At 39.5% G+C, this 26,831-nt stretch overlaps 2 protein-coding genes across 2 annotated transcripts in view; both read right to left on the bottom strand.

The window, feature by feature from the left end:
• Positions 1-716: 716 nt before the first annotated feature.
• pou3f2 (POU class 3 homeobox 2) lies at positions 717-2,997 on the bottom strand. Its single transcript, XM_015380818.1, has one exon. The coding sequence runs from the start codon at positions 2,973-2,975 to the stop codon at positions 1,761-1,763; it is 1,215 nt and encodes a 404-aa protein (XP_015236304.1). The 5' UTR covers positions 2,976-2,997; the 3' UTR covers positions 717-1,760.
• A 5,148-nt stretch (positions 2,998-8,145) lies between these two features.
• LOC107088562 (neuroendocrine convertase 2-like) overlaps positions 8,146-26,831 on the bottom strand; it is a 319,033-nt gene continuing 300,347 nt past the window's right edge. The window contains exons 19-21 of the mRNA XM_015380822.1: positions 16,936-17,105; positions 13,130-13,204; positions 8,146-10,938 (exon numbers count right to left, since the gene is read on the bottom strand). Coding sequence (XP_015236308.1) covers positions 10,765-10,938; positions 13,130-13,204; positions 16,936-17,105 — 419 coding nt within the window. The 3' untranslated portion in view covers positions 8,146-10,764. The remainder of the gene's footprint in view (positions 10,939-13,129; positions 13,205-16,935; positions 17,106-26,831) is intronic.

The following is a 26,831-nucleotide window of genomic DNA, read 5'->3' as shown; positions in this document are numbered from 1 at the left end:
AGTTTTTTTTTAGCCACGAAAAAAGAAAAAAATTAGAATAAAAGGTTGATTGATAAATTTTTTTTCCAATAATGTATTGAGCTTTTGACTTTCCATATTTGTGTCAATCTGCAAGTTAAATAATAAAAAAAAATGTGTCCCTGTTCCCGCTGCAGAACAAAAGCCCTCTGCGTCCCGTTTATAGAAATTCATCTCGTCTTTTGCGTCATCTACATAAAATAAAAAAGAATTACGTAATAAATTACAAGCTCAAACAAGAAACAAAACAACGTAAAGCTAAAAAAATAAAATAAAATTTCTATCATTATATTTTTCCCCTCTACAATAAAGCAATAATAATAATAATTATAATAATAATAATATGGTATTTGCACTTAAAAAAACACGTTTAAATAATATTTCCAACATTTTCATACAATAATCGAATTACTATTAAAATTATAATTATTATTATCATTATTATTGACCGAAAGCATAAGTTATAATTGAATGGGAACATTTCTGAGCGTTTCTAAGCCTTAATAATCTGTCTGTAACGGATTTCCGTTTTGCTGTTTTTTTTTTCCGTTTACGCGAAATTGTTCAAATTAATCTAATTTCACCAACATTTAAATATAACAATAAAATGGCTTCAAATTAAACGCATCTGAGCGGAAATTGGAACGAAAAAAAGAACAACAAGGGAATATATGGCAGTAGGCTGGAATCCTGAAACCCAATCAGCAGGTTCTGTTCATTATGGATCTAAGCAAAAGTCATCATTCTGTTAATAGGGGAAAAAAAAGAAAAAATACCCCTGTGGAAAATTATAAAAAAAAACAAAAACAAAACAAGATGGGTTAAATTGTGACTTTTTGTAGAAGGTTTCACCATATTTAAGTGGATTTGGATGTTTATGCTGCCATCTTATTTCTGCAGAGACATAGAGCCCATTTTGTCGTTATAGAAAAAGTGCCAGATATTTAAATCAGTCGTCTTGGAGCTTTAAAAAAAATCTTGAAGGAAAAAAAATTATAAAAATAAATAAATAATAATAATAATAAAAAAAAAACGCTCTGAGGGAAGAGATCCTGTTATTGAACTCTGGGTTTGACGACTGTTAAAAACCGAGCGCACTTGGTGTTTATACCACTAATTGCAGAGGTCGCAGCACGAATAATAATAATAATAATAATAATAATAATAATAATAATAATAATAATAATAATAATAATAATAATAATAATAATAATAATAATAGTTGAAAGGCAGCTGTCCTCTTTGTTGCTGACAGATGTGTCTCCACTGGGGCTGCAGCCTTTACTGGCCCCCAGTTTGCTCCATTAACGCGGCTTTCTGTGACCCCCCACCCCCCAATGCACATTTTGAAGCTACTACAAACTAACCCGCTTTTTTTTGCACACAGCAAGAAAGATGTTGGAGTTGATAGAAAAAAAGTGTCAAATGGAAACTACTCTGCTAGGCTTTTCCATCTAAATTCTCCATCCCTGTTTTATTATTATTATGTTTAGAGTCAAATATAATTTTAATACACAATCAGGGGCTACAGCCGCCTCACAGTGCTGGTGCGCTCTCGGAGAGCACAGACTGCCCCCCCACCCCCCCTCTCACACATTCACTGCAGATATCGTGGAGGTTCTCGCTGCAATCTATTATACATAAAACACTCACTAGATCGTCTCATAGTCCAGTGATTTATATATAACCTCGGGGATAAATAAAAAGGGTGAATAAGTCCTGGAGGAGCGCTCCAGCGGAGTTCATTGGACCGGGGTCTGGACCCCGTGGTGCGGCGGCGTGTCCCCGTACATATCCTCGCTGCCCGGCAGCGCTCCTCCGGGAGGCGTCATGCGTTTCTCCTTCTGTCTCCTGTTACAAAACCAAACTCTCACCACTTCTTTCTCCAGGTGAAGACTGTCCGCCAGGGTGATTATTTCCGACGCGGCCGGTTTAGGGCACTTCAAAAAATGGCTCTCCAAAGCTCCCTTTACGCTCACTTCGATCGAGGTCCGTTTTTTCCGTTTCCTTCCCTGCGCCGCGATCTTGTCCAGGCTGGTCGGGCTGCCCGACGTGGAGTCCGCCTCCTCCAGCCACTTGTTCAACAGAGGCTTCAGCTTGCACATGTTTTTGAAGCTGAGCTGCAGGGCCTCAAACCTGCATATGGTTGTTTGGGAAAAAACATTTCCGTACAGGGTCCCCAGGGCGAGTCCCACGTCCGCCTGCGTGAAGCCCAACTTGATCCTCCGCTGCTTGAACTGCTTGGCGAACTGCTCCAGGTCGTCGGATGTCGGCGTGTCCTCGTCCGAGTGCTCGTGGTGACTCTGCGGCCGGTGCTGGTGCTGATGCTGGGACGGTGGATGGCCGTGCTCGCTGAGGTGCGGGCTGTGGTGGTCCTCGTGGCTGTCTCTGAGGTTATGGTGGTGCATCCCCTGCCCGCTGCCCGGGATCAGCCCGTTGACGCTGAAGCCCGGCTGGGAGTAAATAAGGCTCTGGCCGTTCGTCGTCGCCATGCTCGGTATGTGCGCCGCGGTGGTGGTTCTCCACGCCCGTGCGTCGTGGTGGTTCCCGTGCGCCTGATGCACCAGGTGGGGCGCCCGCGACTGGTGCTGCAGGTTGTTGCTGGAGCTGTGCATCTCCTCCCGGGTGCCCTGCACCGCGGGTTTGATGTCCTGCTCGGTGCCGAGCGGGCTGGAGGACCACGGGGTCCCCTCTCCGTGGGACAACGCCGTGATCCACTGGTGCGCGTGGCTGAGCGTGTGGCTGTTGCTCTGCAGCGGGTAGTCGCTCTGCAACAGGCTCTGCGCGTCCCGGTACGCCGTGGCTTGCTGCATGACGCTGGGCTCCGAGTGCACGATGGATGCGCTGGAGGTGAGGATGCTGTAGTGGTTAGACGCTGCGGTCGCCATGACTCCCGGAGCCGGACTGGTCGCTCTTATTAAAGGAACCTCGCATTTGACAGCTCCGCTCCTGCCCATAGGCGGCTCCCAGGCGCTCTGCCAAGTGGACGCCGAGGCGCACCTGGACTCCGCGCCGCCCCCGTCGCTCATTGGGCGCTGAAAAATGATGGACACAGTTGCCAAGAGTAACGGCGCGCGGATTGGCTAGACGGGAGCTTCAACAAACACTGCCTTGTTTGCTGGTGAGGTGCGAGTTTGACGGCAGCGGAGAGCCGGAGAGCAGCATGAGGAGAAGGAGCCCCGGGATCAGCAGCGCAGCTGTAAGATCCAGTTGATTTACTTTGTCAATCATCTTTTATCCAGACTCAGACTACAGGTAGTCCATTTCCAGCTGAGGGTTTCCTCTGCAGAAAGCAGACGCTTAGTTTTTGGGGCTATATTACGCAAAACTTAATTAGACGTAGTTTACATGGTGGGAATGTGATTGTGTTAGCCATGTTTGCTTTATTGGCACTAAATGAGACTAATTAGTTTCACAGTTATGTTTCATCTTTATGTGTGTATTGTAAAAATCAGATCTAAAGAAAACAAATTTATTTGCAACAAATGTGCAATTTTCTGCAGTTTTATGAATCATTTAGTTTTATTGGAGAAAAATGCTGTTTATTTAATTTATTATAAAACTTTACTGCAGTACACCGTTTTTACATTAAAATAACTATTTAAACTAGCAAAAATATGAAGGTTATACGCAGGTTATAAACACATCATGATTAAATGTAATGTTAACTATAAAAATTGAAGGTTTGTCTTGTTTTGCAGTAAAAACACCTCAAAAGACACAAAAATGTTTAAATAAATAAAAAAAGACGCACTTCAGAGATGCATCCCCTCTCTATGCAGCAAAACAATAAATTCCCTAAAATTTCGATCAATGAACACAAGTTAGGGGCGTCTTTTTTATTTATAAATCTGAATAAACATATATTTGCTCATTTCTGATGGATCTAATACACCAAACAAACACGGATGGTCTCTTGTTTGACCTTCAGGGGGAAATATAACAACACAATTGTCAAAATAAAACAAAAACTGAATATCAGTCTGCAAAAGTCTGATTGAAGTATACAGATGTTTTTTTTTAATATTATTTATGTTAAATAGTCTTAAATGACAAAAGTAGAATAAATTGTTTTATGATTAATTTGTTGACAGACAGCAAACTTGAGATTTGGTCAAATTTAACAGTGAATTTTAACCTTTTTAAACCACTTACTGTTCTTTTAGGAACACGTGAAGATGCTCAGCTGTTCCGAGTAAACAAACTGCAACAAACCAATCAAATTCCAGAGTTCACGGAGCAGGTGGGCGGGGCAAACCAGTCATGGATTCTCATTGGACTGAATAAAATGTAAATAAAAAAACAAAACAAACATAAAATAACGAAATCTAAAACAAATTTAAGTATAATTTGATTTGTTTGTTTTTAGCTGTAGCAGAAAAGCAACATTTATTTTGAGTTTTACAAAATAGTAATGCATTCAAAATATTAGAGCTATTTATGCTATTTAACCTTTAACTGCTTTCCATATTTTTAGTGATTGTAGTGTGCAGCAACAGGTGGAGGAAGGGCTTTTTTTCATCTACTCTGACTGTAATCACTCTATGACTGTTAATACTGATAACCAGAAACTAATCCACAGACGGAAAAAAGGAACTTTGAACTTTCTAAGTAATTTTTTTTGTATTAAAAAAAAATGTGAAGAAACAAATGAAGATGTGTCACTATTAAATTAGTAAAAAAAAGATATTAAAATAGTTTTTTTAGCCTTCTAGAGGACTGTATTAGAGGTATCAGTGTGTCAGAGACTTGTCTGGTTGTTAAATGTCCACTGAGGTGAAAACAGATGGAGGTGAACTGAAGGATTAAGTCTGACCTAAGGCCTCTAGTTCAGGGCACGGAGGGCAAGTCTCCGTCCCATCCCAGCTGTCGTTCCACCCGATGTCAGCTTCAGGGACCAGGACTTTGTCCAGAGAGGGGACATTCCTGGCCAACCGCTGCTGGTTGCCATAGGGAGAGGCAAATGAAACAACAGCAGTTACGTCACTGCTGTCCCCCTCCTCTAAACAGGCCTCTATTTAGAGAGTCTCTGTGCCGCGGGGACAAAGCCTTTGCAGGGATAAAGAAGGGAGGAGTGAGGAACCCCCGGCCCCAAAAAGGAAGAAAGGACTAGAGGAGTTGAAAAAGATGAGATTATGCCTGTCCTGAGAGCTGCTTCTTACTCTGCAGAGATGAATGAAACTAAAAAGAAATGCCATAGTTTGTAACCAGAAGCATGTCTTCACTTTACAACTTCTGGGTGTTGTCATCATTTAGATTTAAAGGCGTGAACTCTTCCTGTACAGACGCAATTAAAAAGCACCGTAGGTTAGTCTGGCCTACAACAATTCACTTCCCCAGATGTAACATATTACCTAGTGGCAACAAATTAAAGCGATAAATCAGCACGTACAGTTCCCAATATCCCCAATTTATAACGTTCTCACTATGCAAATGACTAAAACTGTAATTAAACATTTTATTTAATAACGTCGAACCGGCAGTAAAATTAAAAGGCAATAAAAAAGCAATCACAGAAATACTTTCACAAAAATATTCCAAACTGGTAAGTGAACATACAAAGGTCTATATATTAAATATTCACACTCACAAATCATAATCAGATATGTTCATTTATTCAAAAAAGTTCATGGGGGGACAAACGTGGAATGTGCAGAGGAAGGCATGAGAACAATGTCTCTCTTTGGCCTGGACTGGATTTTTTTTTTTAAAAACTCTTAATGCTGAATTAAGGAGGTCCAAAACTTTTCCTTTTTGCTTTGAACGTTTCAAATCTTAATGGTACAAAAAATTACGTAAACAAGACATTATTATTATCTTTAACCGTAAAACGAATTTTCTCCATTGTTATTTAAAGGTATCAGATGTAAAGTGGTAAATGGTGTTCCAGCATTGTGTGGTATTTTAAGTGTTTGAAATGTCTTTTAAATCCAGATATACATATTATATTGATTATGACACAAAACAAAGAGAAATAGAAAGTAACCTTTTAACCTTTTGCTTTGATTTCTTTATTGCATCAAAATAATTCAAATTTAAACAGAGATTATTTCTTTGATCAGGCTTTAAAAGGCTAACTACATTTGAGGCTTTATCGTTTGCTGTAATTCAATACACAGACATTATTATTTTAAAAGTACATGGTGGTTAGAAAATGACAGAAAATGCAAATATGTTGTAAAATTCTAATGCTTGTCGTAAATTAAGTACATTTTCATAGCAAGCACAAACATCATTACAATGTTTACATCAGTGATAGATGCACACTCTGTGATTTAAAGTGGATAATGAGGATCAAGAGAGTAACACACACACAAACGGTCCTATTCCATGTAAAGCTGAGCTCTTTAATGAAAGATTTGTGATTGGGCCTTTAATGGATCTCATTTCATAGACTAATAATCCTTTATAGATGTGACTCCAGCTGCACTGACAGCTCATGCAGCCACCAGGATTTAAGTTATGCTGTGAAAAGTTTCCGGGCACGGTTCAGTCATTCATTCTGCTAATATTCCACATTATTGTGGCGTAACATTGAAATCGGCCAAATCAAAAGAACATTGTGGTAATTAGGCTGTAATTCGAGGAATTACCACATCGCCACACAGGCTTAAATAGTCGTGTTGGGAGAAACGCAAAGCACATTATTTTAATGGTGTAATATGCAAACTACAGCTCGTTTCAATTACATGGCTTAACAATGCATAAATGATGCGAGCCTTGTTATTTGGACTGCAGGGTCCGCTGTTACTCAGTCGCTTGGAAGGGCCAACGATGGGGGCCTCCTCTCTTGCACTGGGTGCTGAGCTGCTGCCAAACTGCATTTAAGGGAGTGAAGTGAACGGTGGGGAATGTAAGCGTTAAATTAACAGTAGGATAATTATATGACCCGTGTGCTGTAAAGATTCAATTTCTAACGCTCTAATTAGGCGACTGTCTCCCCCATACATCAGCTCACATCCCTCTGCCAGTTTCTCACCCGAAAAAAAAACGTCCTGCGAGCGGAAATAATTAGATTTTATTAAGACACGGCTCGGGTAATAAAGGAAATCAAAGGCGGGGGCCGGTTAGATGTGATATGTTTTCAAAATTCACTGACTTCTTTACACACTTGGACCAGAAAACGGAAGAGGAGGGCAGTTTGAATATATAATACGGGGCCACAAATAGACTGTTTTAAGTAGTAGTTATAAATTACGCAGATTTGTACTACTCCTCTAACTTGTCTCAAGGCGGACAAGTTGGAGGAGCCATCGTTCCTCAATTTTAAAAGTTGTCCAACTTTTTCTTGATTAAATATACTTTAAGAATTAAAGCGCTTCAAAATGTTAAAACATCCCAACTCCATGCAAAGGAAGTTCTCACTATTAGTAGAAGAAAAATATGTAAATGCTCATAATTTAAGATTTGGAATCAGAAAAATAAATCAAAATAGTCATATTAACTCTTAACGACTGTAATAATTACAAAAATCACTGAACTTCCTCAAATGGAAGGAATGGGGCACAGTTATACCATAAAAATGAATATTAAAATGTAACTTATTGATCTGTAAAAGCAACAACGTTGAAAATGTAGCATTGCTAGCTACATTATTAGCTATGTAGCAGCAACAATGTTGAAAATGTAGCATTGCTAGCTACATTATTAGCTATGTAGCAGCAACAATGTTGAAAATGTAGCATTGCTAGCTACATTATTAGCTACGTAGCACCCTGTTTAAACATTTTTATTAGAACTAACTTCACATACTGTATCAGTTATCTGTTGTTTTTGTGTGATAATGTTTATTGGAGCTCTATCATCTTAGTAAAATTTTAAAAGTTGTAATATAACTGTAGGAATTAAGAATATGAGTTGATGTCTTGTTTAGCAATGAAGCTAATGCTAAAAACAAAGTTGCTAACAAGTTATGCTTGTAAAAACTTCCAAGATGAGATAGAAAACTTTGTTAATATTACAATTTTTGCCTTGGCCGTTACAAATAAACTTATTTTTTGTGGTTTTGGGAAGAACAAACCAAATTAGCAAGATGATAACTTTATTTAAATTTATTTTAAACGTTATCCTTCTCTTTTGAACTTACATAAATGCAGTTTATTAATATTTATTAAACTCTATCAGAATATTATGTAGGGAGAATTACTTGTTTCTGTTCTAAAAGCTGGTTTTCTTGGTATGGATACAAAACATCTCAGTTTTTAGTTGTTTAAATTAAGCCATTTATTTCAGTTTTTATGTGTTTAGTTTCTGCTTTTTCAGTGCAGATTGTGTGAAACAGCACACGTCCAGATATTTTATTTGCCGGTAAAAGTTTTGATTTCAGTTTAGCCGCTTGCAAGTCAGTCATTTTTATCTTTGGCCTGTTGAAAGTCTTACATAATGGGAGGCGGCCGCCCACGCCTTTCATCTTTACTGTAATTGTTGAGTCCATCAAAGATGGGGAGATTGACAGGCTGCATGGGAGGATTAATACGGTGGGTGAGTGACGACATACTGAGCCGTTCGGTCAGGAGAAGGGATGGATGGAGCTGGGGAGGAGACCGAGCAAGAGGAGGGGGATGAGATAAAAAGTAGGAAAAGGACAAAAAGTGGGGAGAGAGTTAACGAGAGGGAGAGCATTAATTGTGCGCTTTGTGTCGGGGCTCTTTTGCTGAGTGTGGCTGTCGAGGTGCGGGCCCTAACCCCTCCAGCAGCCCGTCGTGATCTGAATCAGCTCTCAGGCTGCTGTATTCCAATGCAATTAGGCCACTCAAAGGCCTGCTTAAAGCTGCACCCCCACTACGCACACATACACACTCAAATAGCAACAGCCCCTGTGGGTCCCCTCCATTGTAGCAGGGAGGTGTATTCTGTGGCTCTTTGAGGCCCTGGATGAAGAGACCACCCCGGGGAGCAGAAAAGAAGCATGGATTACCTCTCTTTCTGTCTCACTCTCTCCACTTTTCTCTCTTTCTGTGCATTTATCTATCTCTTTTGGCTTCCCCCGTTTCTGGTCTATCAGCCCAGGCAGATACAGAGCACGACTCCGAGCTCGCTTCTCCAAAGAGACGCAACTTGGAGTTAGTGCAGGATGAGACAAAAGAAGCAGAGCGATGGGGCATTACTATGATGGATGTCATTGTGGGGCTGCTTTAGCAATATCGCTTCCCTCTCCCTCTTTCATTATTCATGCAGCCCTATATTTCAACAAGTGGTGTGGGGCGTGCAGCTCACCAGCTCGTCCCCACAGGCTTCAGCGCCCCGCGTCCCCTCCCTGTGCCGTTTTAACAGAGAGCTCTTCGCAATCTCTTGGCAGAGTTTCAGTGTGTCATTCCCCAGAAAGCATTTAAAGCAGATTACAAACCTGACGCTACACCTCCCCAATAAAAGAAGAGAGAGCGAGAGAGAGAGATGGAAAAAAAAAAAATCTGGCACATTAACACCTGCAATACTGCTCAATGGCATCAGCAGATTAACAAGGTAATCCACACAATGAGGCCTTTGATTCGTGTGGTTTGGCAGGCAGTAATGCCAGGCATAATGCACAGTGTTATTTCAGGCTGTCCCAGCGCACAGAAACCTGGCACAGGCCATTTCCTTTTTTTGTCTTTTCATCAAGAGGAGCTTTTGAAGAATTTCATCTCGTGCATCTGGTGCTTTAGCCCGAATCCATGTCAGAGAAATAACCTGCTGGCTGCTCCTGTGGCACAAGATGAGGGGAGGAAACCCAAGCTTTTCTGCGGTGCTCTTTAAACAGCAGAGCAGAGGAGCTCCCCCACTTCCTAAGCACCATTTTTTCTGCATAAGGACGTGCGCATAGGATGTTCGTGTGTGTGTCTGTGTGTGTGAGACAGATATCGTGGTGCCATCGCTCATGTGCGGCTCGATTAGCCCCACGTGCCTCGTTCGTCAGACGTGGAGGCAGAGCAGATGGCAGGAGATGCACCGTGTTACCATGCTGCAGCACTATGTAACGCCGCTCTAATTGAAACATCAATACCAGCCTGTCAATACACCACCGCTACTTTACAAAACACCACGAGCAACTGACCTGCACTTGACTGATAGAAGGAGATTGAGATGTCCTGATAAAATACTATGATAGTAGTAAAAATAACTTTTACAGTTTTTTTTTCTCCAGCTCTCCTTTTTTTTTGCTTGCAGTCGTAAAAAACAGGAAGACATTTTTCCCTTTTTCACCTGATCCCCACTGTGGCATATTTTATTTAATAAATTGATAAAAAGTTGAGGGAGCTCACGCGGCTGTGATCAGTAATTCGACGCTATCGAAAAATTCAGCAGAGAACAGAGAGAAATTAGGCGGCTAGGAATTAATTTGTTATTTGTCCAGCTCAATGAGGAGTGACGCAGCCCCCTTAATGAACGGGTAATCCATTTCTTATTGCGGCGAGCTGAATTCACCCTTCACTGAAGTGGAAAAAGACAAACATATCGCTCGCTAACCCTTTGCAACTTGCAGGGGGCAAACTGAGGAGCTTGAGATGAGCACTGAAAGCTTTTCTTTAAATTATTTGCTGTTTTTTTTTTTTCTTTTTGCAGGGGAGGGATTGGGGCAGGTGGGAGAGGGTTTGGGTTAGACATTCACAAGCATGATCACAGCTGACAGGGCGGTCACGAGGCAGAAATACAGTACACACATCGATTAATGATCAATTGGTTTGCTGCACAAAGGAAAACAGCAGCCCTTATTTAACCACGGGTCATGTTGTGTCTTCAGCTACCCCCCACACCGCTATCACCCTCCTACTTTTCTGCTTCGCCAAGTGGATTAGAAGAATCCAGTAGTTTCCTCTTCTTCACGGTGAAATCCTTTACAATTTGTGACGACAAGGACCTGCTCTGTCGCTCCATCTCCTTCATCTTAGGGACAGGTCTGCGTCTTAGGGAGGACATCTGTAGAACATCTGCTGGTTGTAGCTGTGGAATATAGAGGCAATCATTGTGACGTTTTGAACACACCAGTGTTTTTCTCAGTAAATATATTTCTATTTTAATCTATCTGGATTTCAAAGCTGATTTTTGTAAATATCTAAGTAGCCCACACAAAAAAATTTTAATAAATGCAATATATAGCCGTTTTGATTAAGTAAACAAATGAAGGAAAAGGTGTAGAAAGCCACATAAAACAGCAGTGTGTGTCAGATGTGTATTTATACAGATTTCTGCTGCTAGGTGCAGATAAATATCAGCTGGTTTTAGTTGATTGACTTTTAAAAGGTTTCTTATTAGCACAGGAATGACATGATGGTAAATGGTCTTGCAGTGAATGGTTCTGGCAGATTTTTATATAACTAAAGGAAGGATGAATACAGAAATGTACTGGGACATTCTTTAGAAGAATCTGAAGATGAAATGATTCAAAACTTTTAAGAAAAAACAACAGAAATAAAAAAATCTAAAACTGCTTTCAGAGAAAAAAATGAGGGAATGACTAAGAAACATGCAAAGAACCGAACACCATAAGAGAAACAGGTCAACATCTCACCAGAAATGTTCAGAGAAGTTCATTTCATAACCATAAAAAAGGCTTTCTCCAAAACCTAAACCTTCAGTGAGTGTGTTGGATACTTATTCCCCGTGTCCTACAGTAACATTGCTTCAACATGAATTTGTTTTTCGAACTTATCTTCTTTTTATTGGATGCTTGTACTTGACAACATCTGAGAAAAACTTGTACATACTTATTTGACGCATTTATAACAATCATAAAAAGAATAGTAGTTTTTGATATGGGTGATATAAGGCTGACTGCCCAGGGCACAATGGCTAGAGGGGCCACCAACACTGAAGAAACAATAATTTGTCAGTGAAGAAAAAATGCCCTGCATAAGTAATACCTTATGAAGCACTACTGTAGTTTATATCTAGTAATTGATTAGTAAAATATCTGTATTTGTAGGTAGTCTGGGCTTTATCTAAACAGCTCCAATATAAACTATAAACACTTCACCTTAACTACATCGTTCAACACTGAAACACTTAATCCAGTTCAGTTTATTTATATAGCACCAATTCACAACACATGTCATCTCAAGGCACTTTACAGAGAAAGGTCAACCAGATCATGCAGTCAGATTAATTCAGTTTTCTATCTAAGGAAAACCAGCTGATTGTATGGACTTATTGACTCGAAGGCAATCCCTCACACCAAACCCCGCGAAAAACAGTTTGTATGTTTCATACACTGCCACCTACTGGGCAGGAAGTGTAGCTTCATGTTTATTACCAAACCTTGTAGGAAAGAAATGTGGAAAGTAGTACAGAATTTCATATTTGAAGGTGAAATATCAGTTTTACAGAGGGGGCTTGATAACATACCCTCCCCATTAAAGCAACTGATAGATCCACACTCAAAATTAAAATTGCACAAAACTGAAAAAGGTAATAATAAATAAAAATGTTAATCCTGTAAAAAGAATTTTAGCTTTCTAAGAAATATATTATTTCTTACAGCTATCTATCTATCTATCTATCTGGTGATAACTACATAAAGTATCACAATATGTGTGTTCCAATATGATATATCGCGATACATTAACGATATATTGCAATTTTTAAAATAATGCAGCTCTTTAAACATGTTGCTTTTCTGCAACTGCTGCAGAGCAACTGTATAATAGGCTCTTGGTAGGTTGAATAAAGTTGATGTTTGCGTTTAAATATTTTTTATATTTCAGATCATTTTGACATCAAATTTGACAGAATCGATTTTTTCTCTACTTATCTAGGTTAGACATGAGTTGTTCAATAAAGGTACTGCTCATGCAAGAACCACCATTTTCTATCTAGCGAAGACTTTCTGTAAGACTTAAATTTTCCTGCCAACTGTCAACTACGAAAACATTAAAGCCAAAACTACATCCGGTATTTAGAGGGAATAAAAACATTTATTTTCATTAATAGAATAACTGTCAGCATATCTGCCAGCTTCAGTAGCTGTTCCAGCTGCAGAGATCACCATATGTGCAATGAGGAAAAACATACAATTTGGTGGCCAAACAGGCTTCCTGCCAGGTGCGCCTCGCATGACAAAACACATATTTGTCTGATTGAAAAGTGTTTTTCATGCATCTCATCCAAAAACGAAATAGTGCTCTGATTTACAAACCTTTAAAGCCTTCCTCGATGTCTGGTGCTTGATGAAGGTCATGTTTGTCATTCTGTCTCTTGTAGTTCCCAAAGTCTGGTTTCATAGAAAGAGATTTTTTAGAATTAAAACAAGTAATTTAAATACAGCTGAAAGGAATATAAATACAAGAGTTTTTGCGCTTTGATTCTATTAGATCAGATAGGAGAGGTCAGGAGGTCGGGACACTGTGGGAATTGGGACAAAGCAGTGATGCTCTTAGAGCTTTCCACACCGATAAAGGTGAGGAGTTTTATTCTCTTACAGTCTCCCCCCACACACCTGATGGAAACGCCAACAGAGGTCATTTTCTGTAAAACTCTTCTGCACATACAGAACATTTGTTCCTGTAAAAATTCCTTGATGCCTCCATCTGCTACACCATCACTTACAGCAGCAGTCATGACTCCTCTGACATGCTTCTCCTCCTGTTTATAGAAGTCATGGGTGGAAGATTTTGTGAAAACATACAGAGAAGAAGACAGTCTCCAAGAATTTAGTTTTAATCGGTTTTACAGGAGAAAAAAAAAAAAGACAAGGGCAAAGCAGCTGAGCAATAGTTGCTGCAGCCCTCAGACTGCAGCAACAATATGATCTTGGCTCAAGTTTCCAACGAGCGTTGACGTTTCCGAAATTGTGAGGATTCCCAAACTGGCAGCTTTTCAGCGGGGGTTTTAGCGATACAGTATTTACAAGGCATGAGCAAGTGGGAGCTGTGCAACAGACGGCGCCGAACACGGCGCTTTCAATTATTTCTCACAGCATTCATGAAAATAGAAGCACAGCAGGGAGTACAGTACGAGCGACCAAACTATAAAAAGAAACGTGGCAACGAAAAAAAAAAAAAAGAGACTCCCAAGCTAATCTAAACGGGGTGTGCTGGAGCTGGTGAAGAGCTCAGAGTGGTGCATGTCTCAGAAAAATGAGAGATAGAGACAGTGTGCTGGAGTGCAGGCAGAGTGAGCAGTGAAGGAGGAAAAAAATTAGCTGCATAAATAATTAGAGGGAGGTTGAAGTTGAGATTTGATTGCATTTTAAAAGTCTGTTTTGAGAGTGAAACTGGTCTGGCAACCTCAGCGGGGGGCCTCATACCATTAGATCTATATTTAAGAAGCAAGCGAGAGGGATTTGCAACTAGTTCTGCCAGATTGTTTTACATGATCACTCATAATAGTTGGTAGTTAGAATAAAATATAAAGAACACTCTACGCTGATGATGCTTTATCTTTTCTTGAATGAAGCAACTATACCAGTATACCGCATGTGTTGATGGTGCTGCTCTACTGGAAGCAACCATCAAGAGACCCAGAGAGCATCCTGTTTCTTTGAATGAACTGAAACAGCAGCTAAATGGTTGATCGTCGAAGCAGCAAATACTCATATTTAACACATTTAAATATTACTAAATAGCTCATTTATTTCAGAAACTTAATTCACTATGTGTATTTTACAAATAGACTGATGCTTTATAGATTTATTGCTGTTCTTTATCCTTTTTGCTACAACTGAAAGGAGATTTAAGATTAGATTTATACATTAAAACAACAAAAAGGGTTTTTTAAAGAATTTTCTATGCCACAATAATATGTATACAAAAAAAAATATTCCCACTATTTCTATGCAAGCTGCTTTTTTTTCAATATGACCATTATACTAACACTGCTCAGGTCTACATTTTTTGGTCTAAGTTATTTCTGGAGTATAGATTATAAATATTGATCACAAACAGTTTAAATACATGTATTTTTAAGGTAACTAAAGATAATCCTAATTGGTGGGTCTATATTAAAAGATATTATGAAGGATGTTCTTTTTCCGGGTGGATCATCTAAATAAGTGGTCCTCCTTATTGTCAATCATTCTGTTGATATGTTTGCATAAGGCTGCCTACATGCTCGTCCCCATTTTCACTTAGCAGTGGTGACTAACATAGTGGAAAAATTACAAATCTTCTTTTGGAAAGTAAGCTTGTATGAGCCATGCAGACAGCAACTTTTAAACAGAGCGTGCACAGAGCAATAGGCTCATGCATGCTCTCGCACGCGTTTACTAGACGATCCCTTTCGGGAGTGGGTACAGGGTTGTGCATGTGCATTTTTTTTTTAAAGTGGAGAAGGCAGGTGTTTTCAAAAACTTGCAAAAATCCTCCACAATACCTTTAACTGCAATCTATCTATTCATAAAATTCCTAAACCCAGTAACTCTCTTTTTTTTAATCCTTTATATCAGCTTTTGATTTATTTATTTTTGTTGTACAGGTAAGGGTCTGGAACAACTTCATTAATTTGATAATGGATAATGATTGGCTTATTAGCAATAAATTAGTTTCTGTAATCGTCTCTTTTAGAAAAAAAAAATAAAAAAAATTAGGGTCTGCTTCTATACTCTGACACCTGCTTAATAGTTGCTCCAGAAAAAGATCAACCAAAGCTGTTTATTGAGCTTAGTTCCCAGTTCATAGCAGCAGTATTAGTGAGTTAAAATATCACTGTCAAGCAAAGACAAATCATATGCAATTACCATGATTAAATGCTTTAATGTTACCTTTAAAAAAAAAATCTTCGGTGTGGGATAAAAACAAACCCCCCTTTGCTCCGCAACCCGTCAACAGAAAGCGGCCATCTTTTTTCCTCTCACAGCTGAGATGCTGTCAGGAAAAGGGATATGCTCCCATTCAGATATGTTTGCTTCCCAGCTCTTCCACCATCTCGATGGGACCCCCACCCCCCACCCCACACCCACACACCACCACAACCAGTCCACCAACAACCCCCAACATAATGGATCAAACAAAGGACATCATTTGTAGGCCAAGTCTTTTTCTGAGTGTCTCTCTCCTCGGCTCTGCATACCAATCCAATACAGCCCAGGGAAAAAAAGGCACGCTGTGGAACGTGTGTGTGTGTGTGTGTGGACTGGGGGTTGGAAAGGTCTGTTTGCCTCTCCGCCAAGCATTGATTTATCCTTTTCTCCAATTTATTTCTCCTCCTTGCTCCTGCAATCCATTCAGATCTGCCTCTAGGGGAGGAACTTGGGGTAAAGACGTTGTCAGACCTCGTCGCTGCCTTCTCACACCGGCTCAAAACTCATCTACAGGCCTGGGGAGCGTGCACCTCTGCAAGGACGTGTCAGCCGGAAACACCCACAAATACACACACACACTTTTCATCCAAGGCCAAACTTTTATCAGTGCTACAATGTGTTTTATAATGAAGACGAAGACAGAGGGTGATTATACATCTGAGTCGTAACAGTGATGTGAGAGATGATTGGCTGCAAAGTGTTTCATAGCGCTCCTCTTTGGGGGAACAATAGTTGCTGAATGAGGTTTAATTGTTCCTCCTAATCAGACCTAGAAGCTGATCTGATCACAATGACGGTATCTCTCGAGCCTCGATGCGACTGTCTGATCCCCTATCTCTGTCTGTATGATTCTGACATTTCCAGATCCTATTACTCAGACTCAAGGATTTGTCTCCTCATGCTCCACCGGTGACGACAGAGCTGAACTGCAACGCTGCATGTGCACAAATCCCACAGTTATACCCCTGCACGAAAAACACACACACACCCATATATAGCAGAGATCTGTGAGCCATTCTTCAGTGTCACTGTGAGCGACGCCTGGCACATCCTTACACCTGAAGTTGATCAATGCAGATATGTCCAGGGGGAAATTGAAATCCATAGGAAATTAGGCGGTCCCAGTGATTTATTGGAACAGTAAATCATCCTGTGTGTGTGTGTGTGTGTGATGTGCATTTTTACCTCTGTGTACAGTACTGTACCTTGTGCTTGGCTGGCAACGCGATGTCGCCTGCTCTCACTTTCCTGTTTCTCTCCATTTGGTAGACCCACTGAAGCAGATCCAGAGGAGGGAAACCGTCCCTCTTGTACAGCCCTCCATGAGGGATGGGGTGATGCCCCCCCATGGACACAATGCTGTCCAGGGGCCCCTCTGAAACACAAAAAAAGCAAAGATAGAGAACGCTCAACAGTTCATGCTGCATTTAGAGTTTTGTCCTCTGTGTAAATGCAGCTGCCCTTAAACGCCACATGTAAATGAGTTCCCTCTAACTTTCTAATACAGTGTTGATATCCCTTAAAACTTTCTCCTTATTCATTAAATTAATTTGTATTATTGTTACACCTACACCTGTATGTTTTATGCATTGGGATTTTATGTAACCGACGTTATGCAATTCATAACTGACATGATTTGTAGTTATTATTTATTGTAACAAATTTAAGACTGTTATGTGTTGTTCTGTGATTACACACAAAACTGGGTGTGTGTTAGGACAACAGATTAATGCGTGATTCGAGCTCAAATCATGGTCAAACAATTAACGCTGCACACATATGGAATAAATTAACAACCTTAATGTAAAATTTGTTAAGAAAATACATTCAACTAGAGGTCAAATATATTTCAGTTAAAAACTCTTAGCTAAGCTAACTCCTGTAAATATAACTCCTTTTTTGTTTTGTGCAATATTCTGTGCAATATGCTGACTGTGCAATATATGTGAATATAATAGTCATACCTCTACCTCACCGTTGTTCCTTACCTACTACACTTTAATGTAAAAGTCAATCCACCTGTATATGAGCCATCCGGATCGTACATATGTCACCTCAAATCTCTGTGCTACTCCCTTGTATTTTCTATTCTTTTATTTCTTATTTTTATTTTGTTTTTCATTGTGTGTGATACATGTACACTTGCACCTTAACCCTTATTTATCTTGATATACTGTATATATGTTGTTTATTCTTAATGCACCTTTTCCTCCTTGTTTACACCTTCTTTAATTATTATGCCAATATGTGACCAGTGAATTTCTCCGCTGTGAGATTAATAAAGCTCATCTAATCTAATCTAATCTAGTTAAACTCAACAAAATATAATATCTAACATGTACACAAAGAAGAAAAATACTGAAAATATCAAAAACATTGAAAATATCAAAAACTATAACCAATATATATATAAAACACAGTAAACTCATCCATCCATTTTATCCCTGCTGGGGTCACGATGGGTTCTGGTGCCTATCTCCAGCTGTCAATGGGCGATAGGCGGGGTCCACTCTGGACAGGTTGACAGTCCATCACAGGGCAACACAGAGACAAACAACCATTCATGCACACACTCACACCTAAGGTGAGAATTTAGAGAACCCAATTAACCTAATAGTGATGTTTTCGGATTATGGAAGGAAGGGAACCCACGCATGCACAGGCAGAACATGCAAACTCCATGCAGAAAGACCCCAGGCTGGGATTTGAACCTGGAACTTTCTTGCTGCAAGGCAGCAGTGCTACCCACTGCACCGCTAAACTGTCCGTAGCCAGTAAACATAAAAAACATCAAAAAACCCTGTATCTTGGCACACTCGCTTCCTCCGTAGATGAGGAGTTTATAGCGATGCTTAGGGCTGCTGGTGCCTTGATATCCTAGCTTGGAGGTTCATCAGTTTCTCGGCCTGTTGGCTCAAAGTTACTCCTGAAGACTTGATATAAATGTTGAAGACAGTGTGATTTGCAGTAATCCGGTTCTAGAAAGTAGCCTGCAGGTCGGCTTCACTCTGAACAGTATAAGGAGTGAAATTCCCTGGCATGCAGTGAGAATACAGGAGTTTTCCCAAATGTAGCCTGGGACAGACCCATGGGAGACAGGGAGAATATTTACTTTCAACAATGTTCAAAATTAATATCCTGGCTTATGATACTACACTGACGAACAAAAAGTATGCTTTAATGAAACCAGTTGTTTTTAGTAGAAGCTGTGAGTGTTTGGTGGTTGTCCTGCTGAAAGGTGATCTTATGTTCTGTTCACAGCTTCTTTCTACTTTGTTGATCTTCTTCCCGCTAGTGCTATTAATATCTTGTTCTGGTGTCATTTATCTAAATTATCTTCCTCTAACCCAGTTTGTCACCTAAGGTGGGCAGACATATCTGTAGGTTAGCCATATTATTTCTCTTTTAAATGATGGTTGAACAAAGCTCTGAAATTTTCCATGTTTTGGATTTTATAAAGACCCTCAGCTCTTTTAACCTTTGAGGTTTTCAAAGAAACATAGAGTAAAAAAATGAATAAACCTGCATACCGCACTTTTCATTCCTCATGCTTTAAAAAATCCATATTTTCTTTTTACTTAGATTTCGATATCGTTTTTGTTCCTCTAACAGATAAAATGCCATAGAAAACCGGAATAAAACCTACTAAAGTTCAAGGTGTAAGAATACTGTTTAAAGCACTATAGAGGGTTAAAGCAAGCGTTGCTGTTGGAATAAGGCTGAAGACTTTGGAGGCGCCTACAATGTACCTTATTATTACAGTGTATCTTACAGTTTTATTAATGCTGCAGCTTTGATTTCAGTATAATATGAAAATAACAATTCAAATCAAAGCTGTTAAAATGTACAGAAAAACAAAATACGGTTTTTAAAATAAATTATAAATAAGTAACTAAAAGCTTAAAGTAGAGGGTTTCGACCTCATAACTTACGGAAAATAAATCAAGGTTTTGTTGTTTTCTGTGCAGCATTGGGCAATTTTTAAGTCGCAAAAACAAACATTTAATAATCAAACCATTCTAAAGTGGCTTTCCATAAAATTGTGAACAGTTAGTCCAGGAGTCAGCCTCATAATGGATTGGTTACTCCTTTACAATATACTCAACATCTCATTCAGTGGTCAGGTTGGGCCTCTGCTCGCTGTCTTTCACGACAAGGTCAGGCAGCTATAAGATTAAAGGTGTAGTGGAGGATTTTGTTTTTCCGGATGGATCATCTAAATAAGTGGTCCTCCTCATTGTCAATCATTCTGGCGATATGTTTACATAAGGCTACATGCTCGTCCGCATTTTCACTTACAGGTGGTCAGTCTGACATAGTGGAAAAATAGCAAATCTTCTTTTGGAAAGTAAGCATAACAGCAACTTTTAAACAGAGGGTGCACGAGGAGAGGGGGCCTTGTGAATTCTCTTGCATGCGTTTGATAAGCGATCCCTCTCAGGAGCGGGTACAGGGTTGTGCATGTGCTTTTTTTTTTTAAGTGGAAAGGGCGGGTCTTTGGAAATTCACGAAAATCCTCCACAATATGTTTAACATCTTTATTCAGCAATATTAATCAGGATTTGGTATTTTTCATGTCCCATATAAGTAATAACTCTCTGTTATTATTTTTAGAACCATCATTTAGCAGGGTAATGAAATGGGCCAGCCTGGTTCTATCATAAAAGTTAAGTTTCAGTGGCTATTTCCAACATTTAACAGTTCACTAAGAAGCTGAAGTTAGATTTAGCATATTTAGTCAAAAAAAGAGTAAATTTCTGAAAGATTTAAAATTAATATTACCTCGTTATTCCTATTCAGTCTTTGCATTCTGCAGGATTTCCTTTAACAAGTGAGAATAAAGATTGTTTATAACTGTGATGCTTTTGCTCTGGAAAATACCTTACATGTGGCCTAAAGAATCAAAACCTGCGTTTTAACTTAAATGTCACTAAAGGTTTTGTTTAAAATAGTTTCCTATGTAGAAAAGATAAATGAGAATATGTAAAGTTTCTTTATTATCCCTTAAATCATGGGCGGTCTACTCTCCTAGCAACCTTCCTACTTTTATGTCCTATAAATACCTACATGAAGGCATCTTACAGCCTTCATATTAACATTTTACTTACAAGCTTGTAAAAAGAAAATCCCTGTGCTCAACCATGGGAGAAGATTCAATTCAATTCAGTTTATTTCTATAGCGCCAATTCACAACAAATGTCATCTCAAGACACTTTACACTTCACCAGATCAAACAGTCAGATTAATTAAAAGTTTTCTATCTAATGAAAACCTGTTGATTGCATCGACTCATTGAATTGAAGGCAATCCCTCACTAAGCATGCTTGAAGCGACAGTGGAGAGGAAAAACTCCCTTTTAACAGGAAGAAACCTCCAGCAGAACCAGGCTCAGTGTGAGGGGCCATCTGCTGAGGCCAACTGGGGTAAGAAGATGTGTTGGATAGTTTCATAATTAAGCTTTCCTTAAAGTAACAACATAAGTTGGATCTGGGTTATAATTTTAGTTCTCTTTTTTTAAATTTGTCGTCTTTATTTCTTTATTTATTGTGTGGAATATAAGCTTTGCTTACAGTAGCTTAGCCTATGCTTAAAAGTTGCATTTGTTTCTTAGAATAGAAAATTACTAAGCATTTTATTTTAGCTGTTGTGTTTACTTAGTTTGCATATAACACGTTTATATCGTAGTTGAATAGAGTTTCAGCTTTGTCACCAAGCCTAGGAACATAAGGCAGTAAATCCGCATCAGTTTAAACTTTAATGAGCAAATCTGGGCAAAAAACAAACAAAAACAAAACTTGCTTTTGAAATTAGTAAAAAAAACAACCAGAATAAATCATTAAGCAGTTTTTAGTTATGCAAAACACTTAGGAAAAGTTCCTAGGAATAACCCAGTGCAGTGAGAATCCCCTCCGCTGCAGACGCAGCCAGGGAGCCTTCATGTTCCCTTTTCTTTCCCTCTTTTTGCAGGTACTCTTCTTGTGTTCTTCCATCTTGTTTTTGTCCTGTTTTAATTGCTTTTTTTCCCCTAGCAGAGATGAAGAAAAGACAACAACAAGGCAGCCAGGGCTGCAGCTAATGGAGAAGCTGTAATTGTGAATGGAGGCATTCATCTGGAGACATCGTCCATGAATTGCACCACACAATACCCAGCACCAGGCTGCTCAGATCACCAACCAAACACACACGCTCACACACACACTGAACCCTCTGATCATTGGTGCTCAGAGGAGGAAAGTAATCACACCTCAGCAGAGAGAAAGAGACACTCTTTGGAAGCTAGGACGAGTAGGAGATTGGAGGACGTCTACAAGGAGAGAATGGGAAAGGAATTTAAAGATGTAGGTGGGGAAAAATGGTGAACCTGCTGTTAGGTACCACTTGATTTGGGCTGCAGAGCCCAGGAAGGAGCTCAGATCCAGCTACATGAACACACACATGCTTATAGGTAACCCAATAATTTATACCTCCAATCCTTTTGAACACCAGTATGTTTATACCTTATATGAGCTCCTAGAATCATTGCTTTCTTCTACCTGCTGAGACGGTCGTCAACATTCCCAACTTCCAACACACTCATCCCCAAGCCAAATGAACACTATAAAGCCAAAGCAGACACACACAAAGCCTTTCCTGTAGGAATAAAGAAGAACAAGAAAAAAGAAAAAAAGAAAAACAACTTTCATCTTAGCGAGACGAGACGAGGCCCCTGTCAGCATGGTGCCTCCTGCTACTACAGAGAAACATCAGGAAACAACAACTCAATTAAACACACCATCCCTGTTCAATTACTGCCACATAATCACAGCAATTTACCTTCCCTTGCTGCTCGGTGGCCAAACACGCAAACACACACATGTTTGAGCAGACTTAGGGGGAGCAGAGAAGCATACAAGGACACTGCAGAGGTCCTGTCAGAGTAAAGCTTGACAGGCACCGTCTGCCGGGCAGCTGGGAACAGAAGCCGTGTCTTTAGGTTGAAGGTTGAGGGTTTCTGATTCCATGAGGAAGGAGATCAGCGACAGAAGCGTTATCGGATGACATCATCACTGTAAAGTCGCAGTTTTTAGTGTTGAAAACTATGCAGTCTATTTGTTCAGCTGTTTTATGGATGGGATCAACTTTTGCAAGTGCATCATATCTACTTATGGCTACAATTGGCATAAACTTGGGCTTTGAAATCTCTATGGGACAAATGAAGCATGTGAGCTATGAATAAAATGATTTCTGGAAAATTCCAGCTTACAAACAATAAGGCTTAAAATCTGAAGGCTGCAAATAGTCATTATATAAACATATTTTTATTCCTTGTTTTGATGCTTTCATCTATATGGAGTGAATTTTGTTACATTATTGTTGCAAAGAAAGAACATATTTTGTGAATCGAAATTTTAAAACATGCAATCAAAAAATAAAACTTGAGAAAAACTTTATTAAAAACAAAGAATTTTGCTGTTTTCACAAAAATCAGTTTTGATAATTGTTACGAATTTATTTTTTCTAATTTGAATTTTCTTTTACATTTTTTGTTGACATTTTCTTACATTTTTTTTTTAAAATAAATTATTCTTTTGAAATTGCATTGTACAAATCACAGTTTCTTCATGTCGAACCAAACCATTGCTCTAGATGCGCACTTTAATCAATAAAAAAGTTTTTGCTTACAGACCAATAGAAATCCATCTTCTAATCACTCAAGAGGAAATCCCGCCCCCAGAAGTGAAAACAGTGTAATTTGTACAACTCAATCTGAAAAAGAATACAATTCATAAAACTCAATATGAAAAACTGAATTTGAAGGAAAAAAAAGAACAATATGAACTCTATGTTATGAAGTTACATAGAAGTTATGCCGAAACCTTTATTAATGAAAATAAATGTTTTTTAAAGTTTAATCTCTAGACAGCATTTGGTTTTTTTCCAAATTCAAATATACAAAATGTTTTTTTGTCTTATTGTTGCAACAATAATAGACCAAAATTCCCTCCACAGATACTGAGCCCTGAATTTATATTTGGCAAACTTTCTCTGACTGCATGTTTGCTCAGCAAACAGATTTATAAGGCTAAGAAAGAGGGGGGGGGGAGCTGCAACGCAGGAACCTAAGCATGAAGTGTTTGTGTTTGTTCACTTTTCTGGTACACTAACTCACCTTCTGAATACCAAAATACCTTATAAAGACCCAAATCTGGCCCTTTAATGCAGCAGAGCCCATTTTGAGAATAGGGAATAGGCTTAAAGGTCGATTTAGTTTAGGTTCAGGCTAGAAATCTGCTGGTAATGCTTAAGCCTGTCAATAAAAAAACCCTAATTCTGCATAGAAATAGAAACGTGAGAGTCTGTTTGTGTGTGAGGAAAGCAGATGATGAACAGCTTGAACCTGGGTAGGATCCAGAAGCATGGTGGGGGATCCATAGCTGGAAGGAGAGAGATGGGGAGGAAGAGGAGGAGGAGGAGGGGGAAGACATTGATTTCCTAACAGAGAGATCAACATTTTGTCAAAAAGAGAAGAAGAGCAACAGAATAAGATCTCCGAAATCCACACACACACACACACACACCGTTGTGTCACAATATCCTTGTGGGGACCTTCCATTGACTTCCATTCATTTCCCACTAATTTATATGGCCTAACCGTGACCCTTGCCGTAACCCTAACCATTACTGACACAGATCTATCCCTAAACCTGACCTAAACTCAAGTCACACCTTAGTCCTAAACCTAACCCCGACCCCAAGAAGAGAAACTTTCCTTATGGGGACTAGTTGTTGGTCCCCACAAGTACCTATGAGTCCCCAAAATGTAGCATATTCCTAGGAAATTGTCCCCACCAGGTATTAAAGACATGGCCACACATACACACACACCCACCCACACACACAGAAAGTGAGAGTGAAAGGAGACTCCCACTGGGGCCTTCAGGTGAAATTCCTTCACTTTTCCATCATATTTCATTCTTCCATCACAAAGCACAAAAAACAAACAACTTTTTGGTTTAATTTTCTCTCTAATGAGATTTATCAATAATAATTTTCTAAAATATGATAAAAAGACTAATTAAAACATTACTACAGAGCAAATATTTAAGATGCAGTGTTGATGCACAGCAGTAGGAGTTTACAGAGACAGAGGAAACTGTTGTCCGGTCTCTCATCCAGCACACCCAGTGGCTCTAACAAACCCTCCCTCACCCCCGCCGGCAACATGGGTGGGGTTAGCGTAGCTTTGCTGCTAACGAGGTGTATGTGAGTGGAGGTGGCGTGCACTAAGAGGAGGTGGAGAGACTGAGAAGGGGCAGCCAGGGGTCACACTGTAATTACACATCATGGTCCCTGTGGTCACTGCACTGACTTCTGACCACAGGGCTTCGACTTCCACTTCTGCACAGATATCAGGTGAAATGAGATGGTTGAGGAGTTTTTGCTTAGTATTTAGAAAAACTTTTATATATTTTCAATAGTTCTTCACATTTTAAACCATAGCAGACTCCCCATTTTGGGACCCAGGGGTCATTAGAAAAGGATTGCTATGAAAATATTACAGATGAAAAATGTTACCATTATTTTAAAACAAATGCCAATATTATAGAAAGTTCTTTTTGGTTGCAGATTTTTTGATCTCACGTGAAAAAGGTGCATACATAGTCAAATAGTGCATAGTCACAACATTTGTTTGGTACTTATGCACCAGTGGCTTAATCTGGTTGCATATATTCTTATGAGAAACTACAGAATCCTGCTGGTGTAATATTTGTTATTTTTGTCTCTTTGCATTTGCTTAATTTGTTGGTAAATACAGTAAAGTCTTTCTGTTTACATTTACCATAACAATATCATGTGATCGAATTACGTTGTTGCGCCTACATATAATTGGGTAACAAGATGAAACAATGGAGGTAAGCGAGTGCAGACCTCCCAGCATAGTTGTGAAAAAAATGAAAAGTGCAAGATTAAGTGTAAAAAGGTGCAAGAAAATCTTTGATTCCAAGAGGGATAAAATGACTTGTGCTGAAAAATAGCCTGACCGTTGGAGTACATTAAAGCTCAGGAAGCATTCTGATGTGGCTGTGAAGTACATAGACTTAGATAAACTTTGTCGTCATTTTGTATACACAGATTATACCCAAAACTAAATTTCGTTTGTTTAGCTTTTCCAACAGTGAATCAGCAGCAGCTTAGCAGTGAAAAAAAACATTTCTACTCATAAAGTGCAGCAGTGATCAAATGTACACAGTGTGGGAGAGACATGGTGCAAAAAGGCATTGATGTGGAAGGTTCAGAGCGATACAAAAATAAATGGTGCTACTGGCGTTAGCAATGCTTCTTAACCCTTTCCCGTGAGCTGTTAGTTTTCGCTGGGCTCAGTCAGCACTTTTTTAGTAGCTCTATCAATGACCCCTATCTGGCTTTCTGGTATTCAACGGTACTGTAGCTAGATGGCGCCACATCTCTTCATGTCAGCCCTTCGCACCCGATGCTGGAGTTCTATTTAAGCTCAAAAAGGGCAATCAGGACAGACTCTTGGAGTATATTGCCTTATTTAATCACAACCAACTGCATTTTGGTCTTTTTGATAAAGATGTATAATGTGACTGTACCTTTCAGGCACTTAAAAAACTTCCATTTATTTTCTGTCCTGCTTATCCCAAGCGAGGTCGCGAGGGGTGCTGGTGCCAATCTCCAGCTGTCTACAGGCAAGAGGTGGGGTACACCCTGAACAGGTCGCCAGTCCATCGCAGGACAACCATAAGACAAACAACCATTCTCAAACCTAAGGAGAATTTAGAGAAGCCAATTAACCTAACAGTCCTGTTTTTGGACTGTGGGAGGAAGCCGGAGTACCCCTATGCATGCTCAGGGAGAACATGCAAACTACATGCAAAAAGGACCCCGGGCCGGCAATCGAACCCAGACACTTCTTGCTGCAAGGCAGCAGTGCTACCCACTTTTCCACTGGGCAGCGTGGAACTCTAAATGAAACTGCCATGGTAATTTTTTTTAAATATGCATAGTGAATGGGGGACCAAATCACAGAAGGACACTGATTGCTTAAAATTACCAAAAACAATTTAGAAACACCTTATAAAGCACAAATTAAATCAGC

Source organism: Cyprinodon variegatus, unplaced genomic scaffold, assembly GCF_000732505.1.
Source record: "Cyprinodon variegatus isolate N-32 unplaced genomic scaffold, C_variegatus-1.0 Scaffold222, whole genome shotgun sequence".
NCBI lineage: Eukaryota > Metazoa > Chordata > Actinopteri > Cyprinodontiformes > Cyprinodontidae > Cyprinodon > Cyprinodon variegatus.
The sequence above is the reverse complement of the archived record's forward strand: the minus strand, read 5'-3'. Positions and strand labels throughout refer to the sequence as shown.

What these genes read in the sequence shown, in the direction of transcription:
- pou3f2 (XM_015380818.1), bottom strand. Translation starts at nt 2,975, where the DNA reads ATGGGCAGGAGCGGAGCTGTCAAATGCGAGGTTCCTTTAATAAGAGCG.